The sequence below is a fragment of the Vicugna pacos genome, chromosome 6, assembly GCF_048564905.1.
Source record: "Vicugna pacos chromosome 6, VicPac4, whole genome shotgun sequence".
NCBI lineage: Eukaryota > Metazoa > Chordata > Mammalia > Artiodactyla > Camelidae > Vicugna > Vicugna pacos.
This window is the reverse complement of record NC_132992.1, coordinates 19,860,086-19,875,884: the sequence shown is the minus strand read 5'-3', so window position 1 is coordinate 19,875,884 and position 15,799 is coordinate 19,860,086. Positions and strand designations below refer to the sequence as shown.

The window sequence follows — 15,799 nt, the reverse complement described above, 5'->3', positions numbered from 1 at the left end:
TGAAGGAAACTGGAGGGTGATCAGATAGATAGGAAGAGACTCAGGGAAAGGTATGATCATGGACATCAAGGAAGTCACAGATGACCTCAGTTTACTTCCTTGTCGTGCCAAAATTATCCTTTCATTATTAACCCATCATTTCTCCAGACTTTCTGTCTTAGAAGGAGATCCTTCCAGAATAGTTACCTAATCTTCTTTGGACTGCTTCAGTACATCTTGCTTTTTTCTTGGCTTGTGAATCTGTAGGGTGTGAGCAGAAACTAACCATAGTGGGTGCCGTTGTGTGCTGCCCGCATCCCTCCTTCAGGACAGAAAGCCTAATTCTCCTATCTGTTGCGTATGTTGACTGCCGATGGCTCACACATCCGAGCGTCTTGCTGAAGGGTGCTAATTTGCCTGAGTTTACACCTCTTCTCAGGGTACGCCTGCATCCAGTGACTGATACAGTTGTACTAAGGTTCAGCCCCTTGCCTCTATGTGAGAAAACTCGAACGCTCTTTAGTGGCTCCAGAACTCCCCATGGGATCAGCTGAAGCCTCTGATCTCCTAAGCAGTTCAGCTCACCTTCTTCCACCCAGTCCTACCCTCTTCATTTTCTTACAGGTGTTGTTCCTTTAAGTACCCTCCTATAAGGTTCCTGCATGCAAACCTCAGTCTCAGAATCTGTTTCCTGGGGAATCCCACGTGGGAAAGTTGGTGCCCATGATGTCCTGGCAATGTCAGCCCACTGGCTGGCTAGCAATGAGGATCCCATCTATGGTTGTAGGTGGAGTGTTGATAGTGCCTGACAAGCTTCACTGGTGAGCTGGGATAGGACTCTAGTGGAAGGGATGCACTGCAAGGTGTAATAACTCAGGTCTTTGAGATGATTAGGGAAGTAATAAATATAAGGACTGTAGAATTAAATGGCTCTTGCCATATGCTATTAAAGCATTGGAGAAAAAATGACGATATACTGAGGGCAATTAACCTCCAATTCAAGATGAAATGTGAAAGCCAAAGGACCTCCTCGGCAGAATATACAAAGACTCTCAAATTCTGCAAAAGTTGAAGATCAGGACCAGGACTTTTATTATAGTAGCAAAACTCCATAGTAGAATGAATTTTCGGCCATGAAAAGTTAAGTGTCTTGAATGGGAAGGAGTGGGACCCTGAGCTGTATGACTACATTTTGTGTTATCTTTTGTCTTTTTAAGTTCTTTTGATCGCAAAGATTATATAACATCTTTCTCTATTAGGTTCTTTTACTAACCATTTAATCTGTATTATTCTCGTCTTCCTGAAAAGACAGCACCTTGAGGTCCTTGAATCTGAAGTATATGTTTGCTATTTATGGGTGTGTGTGTGTGTGTGTGTTTTCCCTGTTGGAAGACTACTAGTTTTTGCCTGCATATTACATTGATCTGTCCTTCAAGGTACAGCTTAGATACATTTCCTCTATTAGGTTTGAAAAAATTTCTCTAGTTACTTCCCAATTGTGCATTACACAACTGCACATCTGTTGTTGGCTGAATAATGGTCCCCTAAAGGTATCCACTTTCAACTCCCTAGAATCTATGAACGTTAGTTACTTTACATGGCAAAAGGAACTTTGCTGATGTGGTTTAATTAAGGACCATGAGATGGGGGGGATTACCCTGGGTTATGTAGGTGGAGTCAATGTTCTTACGAGAAGGAGGCTGGAGGATCAGAGGATGAGCAGAGATGGTGCAATAGTGGTAGTAGAAGGAGAAAAAGCAATGTGATGTGGGGCCACGAGGCAAGTAATGCGGCTAGCCTCGAGAAGCTAGAAAAGGCAAGGGAGGGGATGCTTCCTCAGAGTCCCCAGAAGTAACTAGCCCTGCTGTCATCTTGATTTTAGCCCACAGAGACTGACTTTGGATTTCCAATCCTGAGAGCTGTGAAATAATAAATTTGTGTTGCTTTAAGCTCCTAAGTCTGTGGTAATTTGTTACATCAGCAAAAAGAAACCAATATGACATTATCATGTATTTTGTACTCCTGCAGGTCTGTTCCACATAAATTAGTACTTTACTGTCATGCTGTCTAATTCCATTATGTATAAATGGTAGAATATAAATTCCTGGAGGACAGGAATCAGAATTTTTACCTCTTTTTTTTTTAACACCTTACTGTGCCAATGTGTCCAGTTTCAGCTATTTGAAGTGGATAACTGAGTGGATATTTAGTGCATAAGAGAGAATGGCCACTACCAGTGGGGAAATGAAATGCATTTTGAAAGATGTATATAATTCAACAAACCGTTGACTTCCTTGGCATCCAATTCCAACCTTTTAGTTTTGAGCTGTGTCACATGCAGTGTTAGGTGCATAGGGTTTGCTTAACAGAGGCTGGAACACGGAGTGTCCTCAACATGCTCTTGATGCACTGAGCCTAAATCTGTAGGGGTAAAGAAAGAAAAGGAGAAAGAGAAAAGCAAGATGGGTTTGGTAGAAAGTCCTCCTTGTCTCCTTGGCTGATTCATTTTTGTCACATTAAGTAAAGTTAAAATGCTTTAAAAGAACATTCATTCTTTTTAATGTTCTTTTTTTGTTCAACAGTTTAATGTTTAATTAATTTCATCCATTAAATTCAAATAACCAGTATTTTAAAATCCAAGTAATGTGCTTAAAACTGTGCTAATAGATAAAGAGGTTACAGACCACCCATAGAACATGGGTCTCTTCTAAGGGCCTTAGTACCTAGTTAGGAGATAATATTATCAATCAACAAAGGTTACCAGGCAGTTTTATCAAGTGCCACCTTGCGTGTCTCAGACTTTGGAGATTATATTTGGAATTTGGGGCTAGAGAATCAATATTTCAGCAAATATCCATTGAGAACCTATTATGTTTCTCTGTGAATATGATTTTCTGTTTGGAGCTGGCAATTAATAGAGGAAATCAAGGGAAATAACTAATAGAAGAATGGATTAAGTGCTAAATAGGAGGGATGCTTTATAGTTGAGAAAAGATTATTACTATAGTTTCTGAAGGTTGAAAGGGGAGAGGGGATCGTGAATGATTTTAAAGTAAAGGCATTATTTAGGTTGAGCCTTGAAAAATGAGTATGACTTTGAAAAGAATATTCTTTCATGCCTATGAATGAAAGGGCATAGTTTTGGGGAGTATGCTCAGATGGAACAAAGGGTGTTTGAAGGGTAGTGCATTACTTTCCTATTGCTATAGTAACAAATGACCACAAACTTAAAGCAATATAAATGAACATGTTATCTTAGAGTTCTATAGGTCAGAAGTCCAACACAGATCACAGTAGGATAAAATTAAGGTGTTGGTAGGGCTGAGCTCCATTCTAGAGGCTCTAGCAGTGAATCCATTTCCTTGTCTTTTCTGGCTTCTAGAGGTCACCAATGCTGGGCGGAAACCCTCTTCCTCTATTTTTGAAGCCAGCCATGTTGCATCTCTTCAGTCATTTTTCATAGTCACATCTCCCTCACTTTTCCAGTTTTGAAGACCCTTGTGATTACATCAGATTCACTCAATAACCCTGGATTATCTATTTTATAGTCATGGGACCAGCAACCTTAATTACCCTTTGTAGTGAAACAAAATATTCACAGGTTCTGGAAATTAAATCTGTGGCCAACTTTTTGGGGGCATTATTCCGATTACTACAGCTAGTAAGAAGCAGCTAATCTTGCGAGGAAAGGAGGCCAAAGGAGGATGTGAATGCACTGATAAGGGCAGTGGGGTTCAGGGGCAAGTTTCTGAGGCTTGAGATAATTTCCAGTTTTCTGAAGATAGCTCTGCTTGCAGCGTAGGAAATTGTTTGGACAGGCGATTTTGGGGTGCAACATTAGCAGGACACTATTACAGTCTAAGTGAGAGGGTCTCAGGTAAGGAGAGCATAGCTGATCATTTTATTTGGGCTGAGGCTGCTTCTGCTCATTTCTAAGTGTTCTTCATCAAAATTCATGATACCATCACACAGGATCTCAGCAAGTAGTTTCCAGTAATTTGGCTGAATTTGTCCAGTAGAAGCTGCAGTCCAGGCCTTAAATTGTTCACCTACAATCAACAAGAGGAGAGGAGTCCTGGCAGACTCCCAATTAGCAAGGCTAAAGATAGCTAAACACGTAATTTTTTAAGGGTCCAAACCGGCGGGAAAGCACACAGTCCTAATTTTTAGGGTATTTTCTTAACGCGGACGTAAAACTGCAAAGCTGCGCCTGGCCCACTGAACAAAGCCTGACTGCTCACCCAGGCTCGACCCACAGGTCTCCAGTCTTCGATTCCCACCTGAGAGGCCTGAGAGCAACCCCTTCCCGTCACCGCCCTTTCTCATCAGCGCCCCGCACTATCAGATCCAGGGGCGCGAGCCCGGCACAGCTGACTATAAACAGACACGGTTTCCCAAACCCCACTACGACGTCAGCACGGAGTCCCCAAGGCGCCCGGGTGGGGTTGGAGCTGTAGGGGAGGGGAGTGGGGGAGGCAAGAACGGGGTGGGGCGGACTGGCGGTCACGTGCCCAGAGTCCGCCGGTTTTCGCTTTCGTCACTTCCGGGTGCGACCGGCGCTTCTGTCCGGGTGGGCTCTGGACGCGCTCGGTGCTTCCTTACTGTACCCGACAGCCTGTACCACTGCCTCTTCTCTGTTCCCAGCGGGAGGGACATGAGTGTCCCTGGGCCGCCGACCCCGGACGGGGTCCTGACAGGGCCACCCGAAGGCCTGGGGGCCGGGGACCCGACCCCGGGTACGTGCTGTGAGGAGGGGAGGGCGGGGGGCCGGGATCCGAGTGGGTTGGTCTCCGATACCGCCCAGCGGGAGTGAGATGCTTTCGGCAGCCGTGGCCCGGAGACTCTGGCCGCAGCACGGAAGTAGGGCACCTCGCGGAGCCCCCTGCCCTAGAAGGAGACAGGAAACGAGGTCTGGAGGGAAAGCGATGTTTGAGGTGCTTTGGGGGGGGGGGATTTGCTGAAGTCACTGAGTTTGTTGACTGTTGGCTGTTTGTTGCATGTTAGTAGTGGTTAAGGATAAATGTGTCAGAAGGATAATCGGTTTGTAATTCGAGAATTGATGTAGTCTGTATTATTGACCACGCATTCATGAAATGCTCTGTCTTGCTTGTTAACCTTACTGCGTCCCTGTTCCTCCAGCAAGCTTTCTCAACCCGAGTTCCAGGAGAGATTTAAGCCCTAATGGCCTAGGGCATTTGTTGACTTGCTCTGCATCCAGAATGGTACTATGTGTGTACCATTCTTGGGAGCATTGAGAAGATAGTCCCTCCAAACAGTTTCTGTGTTCTGTAGTTCAGATGAGGAACCCTAGATGAGAAAGGCTGCAGGACTTTGGATGTGCCTTCACTTGTACTTCCTGTTCCAGATATATAAGGATTACCCCAAAATAGTGCTCTCGGCCCTTTCTTTGTCAAGCTTTTCCTGAGTGATTTCTCTCTCTTTCACACCTTCTCTAAGTTGCTTCTACAAATATGGACTTGCTTGTATATAAGTGCAGCTTGCATCTCTCTATGCTTGCTCCTCCATCTGCTTGTTGGGTATTTTGACATAGTTATTTTGCATACATACAGCATGTACATGTCTGATCCTGTTAATGGTACCAAGTCACTGTCACTTGAAACGTTGGCATTCCTCTTGACTCTTTCCTCTCACTTGCTTCCTACCTCTGTTTAGTCTAGGGGATTCTACTGTACATTACCCATCTCCTCTTCGTATTTTCACCCTTGCGACAACAGTCGTAAGACTAGTCTACCTTTACTCTCTCAAACTCTTTCACTTCATCTATCCCACTGTCACATCACTGTCCCAGGATAAAGCTCCAGTCATACCGTTTAATTGCTTGGAAACCTTAAATGGCCCCTTACTACTTAAAGGCCAAAAACACATTAGCTTGGCACTCAAGGGTCTGCATAGGCTGACCAAGTGGTCTTATAGCTCACTGCTGTATATGTCTCATGCTCCAAACACCCAAAACTAACTTCTCTTTCCAGAGCATCCTGTATTCCCACCTTTCCTCATGCTGCTTCCTTTGCCAGTATTGCATCCCTTCCTCCCCTGTCTTAGAATTCTGACCCGTTTGGAAATAGTAGGGTTAGGGTTAGGGCTTCAACTTATGATTTTGGGGGGAGGACACAGAACATTCAGTCCATAACAATAAGGAGCTAGTTAAAAAATGGTAGAATTCTGTTCTGTTAAAAAGAATATAGTAGATACATATATGTTAATATGGACTGTATCTAAGTTACATATTTATGAGAAAAGTTGCAGCCCAGCATGAGTGGTATTTCCTTGCTGTAAAATCAAGGTTAAGCATGGGTATGCAACGACAGTTTCTTCAAGGCTGTGTAAGAAACTCCAGAGTAACTCTGGAGTAAGGGAGTGAGGAGTATTTTTTCTTTTCATCTTATGTCTCCTTCTTTTGTATTTTAAGTTTTTATGATGATAACACTTAAAAAGAAAAAGAAAGAAATGAAAATTCTGTCCATTCTTCAAGCTTCAGCCCAAATGCCCACACCTTAGGAATTGTTCCCCATTGTCCCTGGTGAAAGTGATCCTTCTCTCGTCTAATGGCACTTCTCACGTTCCCTGATTCCCCAGTATTGAGCCCTTTCAGGGAAGGGGACTTGCCTTGTTTATTGTTGTAACCTCAAAAACTAGACATAGAATATATGTGCAGCAAATGTTTCTTGTTTCCCACAATTAAGTACCTTGAACTTAGTAAATAAATATATGTAAAAACATGAGTAACTTAAAAGACTATTCTAATAATTAACCAGAAGACCGAGGCAGGGTGAAGGAAGGTTGGGGGTTAAAATGTGTATATGGTATAAGGAAGGTGTATTGGTTATTATTCCTTAAAGTAGAAATATCCTTATTTGGTTGTTTCCATTTATGTGTAATACTTACGCTTTCTGTATTTTTAAAAGAGAGTTGCTGCTGTTTGCACTTCTATTGAAATCAAGCTCTTTGCAATGGCATTAATTGTCAGATATATTTTATTCACTTCCCATCTGATAGTACATCAATGACAATATCTGTAAATGCTCCCCATTTCCCATTACATTTTTATTTCATTTGTGACGTGCTTCAGTTTCTAGTTGGCTCTTACTTGTTTGAATATTGCCTTGCACCTTGAGAATTCCAAAGTTTGTTCATATGTTTCTCAGGATTCAAATAAAAACCATACTAGTTTATTTTAGTCTCTAAAAGCTAATTTTGAATATGACAGCATGTTGTTTTCCAGTCTTGCCAAAATTTAAATCTGTGGTAAAAACTATACTTGGAAATGGGCTATAAGCAACATGTCATGATAAAGGTATTCTATATAGTGATCTAATTTGGTGTTATAGATTATTACCAGATTATGATTAAAGACAGGTGTCTCAGAGTTTAATATTAGTTTACAAATACTTTTGGAGTGTAAAGTAATGTGACCATTTCACTTTTTTTTCATTCTGAAATCTTACAAACCATTTCATTGAACCTTATTTAGAAATATTTTTGTATTTTTCTTGATAGAAGTAGTAATTGATGGATGTTCATGTTAGACATTTTTGCCTGCCTGGCACAATACTTACACTGTTATTATTCAAAAGAAAAGTATAAATAAATCCTGGCATCACATCTAGATCTACAGGCAAGACAATTATTATACACTGTTTTCTGTGGTAAATTAAGGTGCTGAATCTCAAGAGAGGAGAAATTCGAGAAAACCTCTCCTCTAATTGCTAATGAATGACAAAATAACCCTCCTTTTATGTGTAAGTAATATATCAAGATATCTATAGAATAAATCTTGACCCATATTACTTCCATAGAATTGCAAAAACTGTTTCAGGCATTGCATTAAAAAATCTCTCTCTCTCTCTGTAATTTCTGCATGCTTTTGAAAAGAAGAATTTCTTCTATTCAGTGACTGTTTCTCACTTTTAGGCCTCAAAATCTTTTAATAATTTATTGAAAACTCCAAATCCTCTACCTGAAAAATATATAAACATGCAGAATTTTGCATATATTAATGTTCATTTAATCTGGATTTTCCTTTGTGCTAGTAGTTTAAAAATATTTTTTGAGTGCTCATAACTCATTTCTTTAGAGGATGTTCAGAAGGTAAAAGTAAAAAAAAAAAAAAAAAAGCCAGAATGCATACCGATAGTATCCTGTGTATGTGCTCTGAACTCCACTGCCAGCCTCTTTCCCTCCCTCACTACTCTCTTAAACCTGTGTCAGTTTAAAAGCTTTCTAAATTTGATTTTTTTGCTTGGAGACAGGTTTAAGTGACACTTCTCCAGATGAAGGGTTAATAGAGGACTTGACCATAGAAGACAAAGCTGTGGAGCAACTGGCAGAAGGATTGCTTTCTCACTACCTGCCAGACCTGCAGAGATCAAAACAAGCTCTTCAGGAACTCACGTGAGCTGGCAAAAACCATAGATGCACTCATTTCCCCTCTGGCAATGTCATAATTTACTCTATAAGTAAAAACATATGCTATAATAAGGGATAATATTTTGTAACATTTAAGACAACGGAGTATTTCTATATCTCTCATGATAGCAAATGGGAGTGGAGTAGTCTAAATTATGTAGCATATGTGTAATTCAGATTACATAGTAATCTAAACGTAAAAAGTGCAATGAATGCTCCTAGAGGATTTGGTCTCTAAGAAGTACCCCTAAATCTTATCTAGACTCTTTGATTGGTTTTGGTGTCTCACCACTGTTTTAGGAAAGTATCATCTACTGGGAATGTTGCAAGATAGCTATACACCTGTTTCTGAGTAGAGTTGCAAAATTGTCAACATAAGAGTCGCAATTTGTTTTGAATTGTTGGTTCACATGAGTTGCCAGAAATCCTTAATTATTTTTTATTGAGATGACCTAATTTCATTCCTAATAAATACCTCTGCTAGCTAAATAAAGGATTGGAAAATAAGCTAAGAGAGGAACAGGATAAGGAAGAATCGCCTTAGAGTGGGATCAGTATGCAGAAATATATACTGTGACTTTATCAGCTCCCACTCAGGGACAGCCGACTGAGCTTCTGCTTCCTCTTGGGTCAGGACCTCTCTGGATTACCCAGGCTGGCCTATCATTTCTTTTTTGTGGTGATCAGCTTTATTTTATTATTATCTTTTGGGGAGGTTTTGGGTTTTTTTTTTTAAACATCTTTATGTGGTATAATTCCCATAAAGTAAACTACACATATTTCTATGTACAATTTGATTAATTTTTATATTTTTTATTGAAGTATAATCAGTTTACAATGTTGTGTCGATTTCTGGTGTACAGCACAATGCTTCAATTATATATGAACATACATGTATTTGTTTTCATATTCTTTTTCACTGTAAGTTACTGCAAGATATTGAATATTGTTCCCTGTGCTACATAATTTGATGAATTTTAATAGATATATACACTTAGGAAATGTGGTGGTCAGCTTTAAACTGGCTATGTATTGCTGCTGCTCTAAGACCTACCCTTTGAAAACTATCTTAAAACCCTTTATTAGGGCAAAAGGAGAGGAATAATCAACAACTTACGTCCATTTTATAAATATTGATAGCTAACGTTCTAGTCCCTAGATTTCCAGATGATAAGTGAGTATAAAAGTGGTACTGTGTTTTACTGCGTGTGGTTAGGGAGTTGACAACATTCTTGGTTTTCTGCTAGTTCCAAGTGAGATTTTTTGTATCCCTATTGTGTGGTCTGTTTTGTATTTTAACAACAGTCAATTGCGGTAGAAAAGTCATAAAGATTTTGTGGGGGAGTTTGGATGAAGCAAGATAGACTGAAGAAAGGTAAGAAACTCTGCAAACAAAACATCTGGATAACACTTTACTTACGGAAAACTGGGAGTCAAGATTTAATTGGAAAGTTTAATTGAGAAGGACATTGGCTAAAATTTTGTGTTGGAATAACTTCATTTATCTTCCTAGGCAACCAGACGACGATGATGATGAAAATGATGATAATGATAGTAAAATCAGCTACTGTTTATAACAGTTGAATAGGAAGAATAAATAGTTGTTAAACTTCTAGAGTGTTAAAGAAAGATGAGCAAACTTCAGAGAAAGAAAAGAAAAAGAAAAAGAAATATATGGGTCTATTAAGAGCTTTCTACACCATCCCACTGATTAATGTATCTGTTCTTTCACCAATACCATTGATTTCTGTAGTTTTATGTCTTGAAATTTGGTAATGTTAAGTCTTCCAATTTTGTTCTTCAGTATGTGTTGGCTATTGTGGCTTTTTGCCTTTTCATATGAATTTTAGAATCAGTTTGTTGATACCTACAAAATAAGTTGCTGGGATTTAAATTGAGATTGCATTGGGTCAAGTTGAGAAGAATTGAGATCTTAGCAGTATTGAATTTTTTATTCCACCTACTTAGAATATCTCTTCATTATTTAGATCTTTTTTATTTCTTTCATTAGACTTTAATAGTTTTTGCACATAGATCTTATGCATATTTTGTTAGATTTATACCAAAGTATTTCATCTGACAGGAGTTATAAATGGTATTGATTTTTAATTCTGATTGTTCATTGCTGGTATAAAGGAAAACAACCAACCTTTGTATTTTAACCTTGTATCCTGAAACCTTGCTATATTCACATTTTTATTCCTGGGTGTTTTTTGTTGTTGTTGATTCATTGGGATTTTCCACATAGGCAATCTTGTTATCTGTGGACAGACAGTTTTTTCCCCTTCCTTTCCAATCTTTATTTTGTGCGTGTGTGTTACTGCATTAGCTAGGACTTCCAGTAATGTTGAATAGGAGTAGTAAGAGTGGACATCCTTTCCTTGCTCCTGATCTTTACGGGAAGAGCATCTAGTTTCTTACCACAAGTGTGATATTAGCTGTAGGGTTTTTTTAGATATTCTTTATCAAGTTGGGGAAGTTACTCTCTCTTCCTAGCTTGATGACAGTGTTTTTAACCATGAATGGGTGTTGGACTTTGTCAGATGCTTTTTTTACATCAACTGATAACACCATACAATTTCTCTTCTTCAGCCAGTTGATGTGGTGGACTGTATTAATTGATTTTTCATATGTTAAACCAGCTTTGCATACTTGGACTAAATCCCACTTGGTTTATGGTGTATAATTCTTTTTATACATTGGATTTGATTTGTTGACGTTTTGTTGAGGATTTTTGCATCTATGTTCAAGAGAGATAATGGTCTATAGTTTTCCTTTCTTGTAATATCTTTATCTGGTTTTGGTTTTAGGATAGCGTTGGCCTCATAGAATGAGAATTGGTGTAATTTCTTCCTTAAATGTTTGGTTGAAATCACCAGTGAAGCCATCCGTTCCTGCTACTTTCATTTCTGGAAGGTTATTACTTATAAATATAAGCCTACTTGGATGATCAGTTTTGCCTTGTGTGAGTTTTGGTAGTTTGTATCTTTCAAGGAATTAGTCATTTCCATCTGAGTTATCAAATTTGTAGACATAAAGTTGTTGAAAGTATTCCTTTATTCTCCTTTTAGTGCCCATGGGATAAGTAGTGATGTCCCCTCTTCCATAAATTACGTTAGTAATTTGTGTCTTCTCTCTCTCTTTTTTTTTGTTAGTCTAGCTAGGAGTTTATTAATTTTATCAGTCTTTTGGAAGAACCAACTTTTGGTTTTGTTGATTTTTTATTGTTTTCCAGTTGTAACAACCTGTTTTTGCTGTCCCGCTTATCTTGGATCTTTGACTTGCTGTGTTCTCCTCTCATCCGTTCTGTATTTCACCTTGTGTGGTCTTCAGTCAGAGCTGAAGGGACACTTGTAACCTGTAGGGTATGCCAAACTCCGTGCTGGATGGTGGAAATTTATCACTGCCCTTCAGTCTCTTTATTGCTATTTAGTTTTTTCATCATTGTTCTCTGTTTAGCATAGTTTCGCAAACACATCATATTATATTTTTCTTTGTCTGTAGTATTCTTTAAAATATTTAATTAGGTGGCCCTCCTCCTCCCCCCTCCAGTGTCACTTGTTGCTGTGATCCCAGCATTGGTTGATCTGGAGAAAAATATCAGAGAAGTTGGCTTGTCTTCCTCAATCGAAAGTTTTGAATCAGATTTTAAGAGGAACCTTAGAAGTTACCTGATCTGATCTTCTTACTTTATAAATGAAGAAATATAGGTCTAGAGAAAGAAACTTAATTTCCAAAAATCACACAACTGGGTATTATCCTTTGATACTGTGTTTTCCCCAATTTTATAATCTAAAAAGTCACTGTTCCTCTTCTCCTTTATGGTAATGTTGCGATTTTAATATACATAAAACATCAAGTTTTGGGGGCAAGATAGTATAAAAAACACTTAGGGGGATAATATGGAAGGTAGCTAGAAATAGGTAATAAAATAATTTAAAATGGTTCATTGTTATTAGAATGTGAAATTGAAGAGGGGAGGGTATAGCTCAAGTGGCAGAGCACTTGTCTAGCATGCATGAGGTCCTGGGTTCAATCCCCAGTACCTCCTCTGAAAATAAATAAATAAACAAATTTAATTACACCCCCCAACACACCAAAAAAAAATGTGAAATTGAGGCAAAAATAAAAGACACACTTAGTTATCAGAATGTGGCTTTGGAATATTATTTTGAAAAAGATTATGCTAAACTAAATAAGCCTTGGAGAGTCAATAAATTACCAACCTAATTTCTACTTCTGACATTAATCAAGATGAATGTGATTCCTTTTAATGAACCATCACTTAAAGTATGTAAAGTTTATTTTGGCTGTGTGCTTTTATTTCAGACAGAACCAAGTTGTATTATTAGATACGTTGGAACAAGAGATTTCAAAATTTAAAGAATGTCATTCTATGTTGGATATTAATGCTTTGGTAAGCATGATTTAGTTGCTATAGCTTAATGACATCTTGTTTTAGAAATAGGTAGAATTATCTCCCCAAATTTCTACTTTCATATGTTTGAGATATTTTCCTCTAATTTTGAAAGTTTAGAATTTGTTTAGCAGGAAACCTTGATTTACTTTATTAGACCTTCCATTGTCTTGAATTGTTAGCTTTCAAACATTGAACTTGTGATAGGAAATTGAACTTACGTGTGAGAATCTGGAATAGATCTGCTCATAATTGAAGACCAATAAAAGAGAAATTAAGGAACTTTGGGGGTACTGTTTTTCTCCTTATCTCTCTTTATCACGTACAAGGTTTTTAAAATTAGTGTTTATTTAATTGTATGGCATTTTCATAATGGCTGAAACAGACTGAGGGTCCTTTGTATCTCTCAATATAAACAACAATAGTGGAATTTCAGAAGCGTTACAGCTTTTTGATAGGAGGAACTGATACTCTTTAAGAAATGGAGAATTAACAGAAATAAGGAACTTGTGGCTACCTTTTTCTTTACCTCGAACATTAGAAATAGCTTAGTTGCATGAGTTTGTGGACTTCCAGTATGTATGTCAAAAAATAGACTTTTCATTGGAAAAATGTGGCTTATTAATGTTTTCCTTTTTTAACAATTAAAAACAAAGTACAGCTTCTCTAGTATTAGGCAGAGGCCTATGGTAGTAAATACAAAGACTTCTACTCAGGAGTTCCTGATTTGTGAAGGACATGGGCTAAGCCCCCCTACTTTTGTCTTCCCCACTGAGTTCATGTTGCAGCAGAACGAATATTTAAGGAATGAATGATGAATGAATGAACCAAACAGATGTAATGCTATTGCTTCTGTCTGAAGGGGCAGAAACTAAGTCTTCCTCTTTTTCCTTCTCTCAGGAGTTTTAATTGCCATTTAGGAACTGAAAAATAGAAGGCCCAGAGAGAGAGAGAGAGAAGGAGGGTCTGTAAGCTCTAAATCTTACCAGACTCCAGCTTTCCTTGTAGCTATATTAAGGCTGCTAATCAGTCTGTTGATACTTCTTTCATTTCTGTTACTGATCTTCTCTGTTACCTTGCTTCCTGAGAATGAGGTGCTTTTTTTCCTTCTCTCCCATCTCTGGCTGAGATGGAAAGTCTTACCATTCCTTGGGAAGAAAAGTGTCTTTACACAGATTGTTCTCCTTGGTCTGACTTGAGAAGCCCAAAGAATATGGCCAAACTTGTCCACAGCCCTCTCAGGGCTTACTGGGCACAGCTTGGTTTTTCCTGAGGACAGACACTTAAACTGTACTATGTACCCTGGCTCAGTCTCCTCCTTGTAAGGCAGTAGAGAGGGTTTTACTTTTCTTAAATGAAACTAATAGTGTTTTTGGATAGTTTTACTCAAAGTTTAGGATTAGATTGCATGTTGTTAAGGCAAAATATTATGTACACAATATAAATGTCTATTTTATGTTTAGTAATGTTTTAATCAATCTGAACTGAATCAAATATTATCAAAAGCCTACTAATGGTTTAAATTAAATTTGAATTTTGGAATTAAAATGTGGAGATAATTAAGGCTTTAAATTTTTTGACCAATTTAGGAAGAATGAACTGTAGTTTAGACATTTACTTATTCATTTTGATATTTCAGCCTGTTTTAAGTTGACTTTTTAAAAATATATATTTTTATTGAAGTGTAATCAGTTTATGTTTTAAGTTGACTTTTCATTTGCTTTTCCTGTTAAGTTCACTGAAGCAAAACACTATCATACCAAGTTGGTGAATATAAGAAAAGAGATGCTGATGCTTCATGAAAAAACATCAAAGTTAAAAGTGAGTTTAAAATTTTTTCACAGTCTTTATAAAAGTAGAGGTTTAATTGTCTTTTTCTTCCATATTCATTTTCTGACTTCTTATATATCCATATACAGTAACATACTAATTCATGGTACATTGTTTTCTTTTAAAACACTTTCTTATGAGCCCCACTCTGGGCTTTTCTGCTAATAGTTGGGCTAGTAGGCTCACATCCTCTGTATGTCACTGCAGTTCTCATTCAGTAAGAGTTTGGAGGAACAAACTTTGTTATCAAGGAGACCCTAAATTACCCAGAACATTAAAAATTGTGAATCACTATATTGTATACCTGTAACATATAATATTGTACAGCAACTATACTTCAATAAAAAAAATTACCCAGAACAAATTTAAAAGTTAAATATGAAATTTATTAATATATATTGATTACCTTAAATCAGAGCACTATTACTTTTAAAACTTTAAAAAAAAATTTAGTTTTTGTATACAGTTTTTAAAGATTACTTTCCATTTACAGTTGTTACAAAATATTAGCTATATACATCCTTGAGCCTACATCTGATAATTTGTACCTCCCACTCTCCCACCCTTATATTGCCCCCCACCACTAGTAACACTAGTTTGTTCTCTAAAAGCACTGTTACTTTTAAATTAGACCATAACCTACAAGCCTTTTGTTCTCTTGATTTTTTAATTTTTTTGACATAGAAAAGAGCACTTAAACTGCAGCAGAAGCGGCAAAAAGAAGAGTTGGAAAGGGAGCAGCAACGAGAGAAGGAATTTGAAAGAGAAAAGCAGTTAACTGCCAAACCAGCTAAAAGGACGTGAGAAGTTGAATGTTGGTGTCCTTCCTTCCCCTGTTCATGTTCTGGATTTGAGGCGACCCAGTGTAGACTGAAGTGAAGGTAGTGCCTTATGCCTTCGTGTCATAGTTTGAAATCCTTTTCCCAGGAGTGCTGTCTCTCTGTCTTCATTTCAGCCATTCAAGAAGCCTTTTTTTCCCTAAGTAGAAGACATAATGTCACTTGGTTTGGATACTTATATGTAATTTTTCAACTTCATTTTGTTTAATTTTAAAATTCATTATTTTGGCCTTAAGTAATTTGTAAACTAAAAAATGCTTTGATAGTTTAGTAGTTTTGATGCTAAGTGGTTAAAAATTAGTATTTT

General features: G+C 37.8%; 2 protein-coding genes across 2 annotated transcripts in view; both read left to right on the top strand.

The window, feature by feature from the left end:
* Nucleotides 1-4,534: 4,534 nt before the first annotated feature.
* BLOC1S6 (biogenesis of lysosomal organelles complex 1 subunit 6) lies at nucleotides 4,535-15,582 on the top strand. The gene is made up of 5 exons (XM_006201745.4): nucleotides 4,535-4,715; nucleotides 8,250-8,391; nucleotides 12,736-12,823; nucleotides 14,558-14,644; nucleotides 15,338-15,582. The coding sequence occupies exons 1-5, from the start codon at nucleotides 4,634-4,636 to the stop codon at nucleotides 15,455-15,457; spliced, it is 519 nt and encodes a 172-aa protein (XP_006201807.1). The 5' UTR covers nucleotides 4,535-4,633; the 3' UTR covers nucleotides 15,458-15,582.
* Nucleotides 15,444-15,799, top strand: part of SQOR (sulfide quinone oxidoreductase) — a 60,552-nt gene continuing 60,196 nt past the window's right edge. Inside the window, exon 1 of the mRNA XM_072962499.1 lies at nucleotides 15,444-15,534. The gene's annotated coding sequence lies outside the window, so the exon portion shown is untranslated. The remainder of the gene's footprint in view (nucleotides 15,535-15,799) is intronic.

Bases quoted from the DNA above. Each gene is read 5' to 3' on its own strand.
- BLOC1S6 (XM_006201745.4), top strand. From the start codon at position 4,634: ATGAGTGTCCCTGGGCCGCCGACCCCGGACGGGGTCCTGACAGGGCCA. The intron at 12,824-14,557 runs GTAAGCATGATT...TTTCCTGTTAAG, and splicing joins TGTTGGATATTAATGCTTTG to TTCACTGAAGCAAAACACTA. The intron at 14,645-15,337 runs GTGAGTTTAAAA...TTTTTGACATAG, and splicing joins AAAAAACATCAAAGTTAAAA to AAAAGAGCACTTAAACTGCA.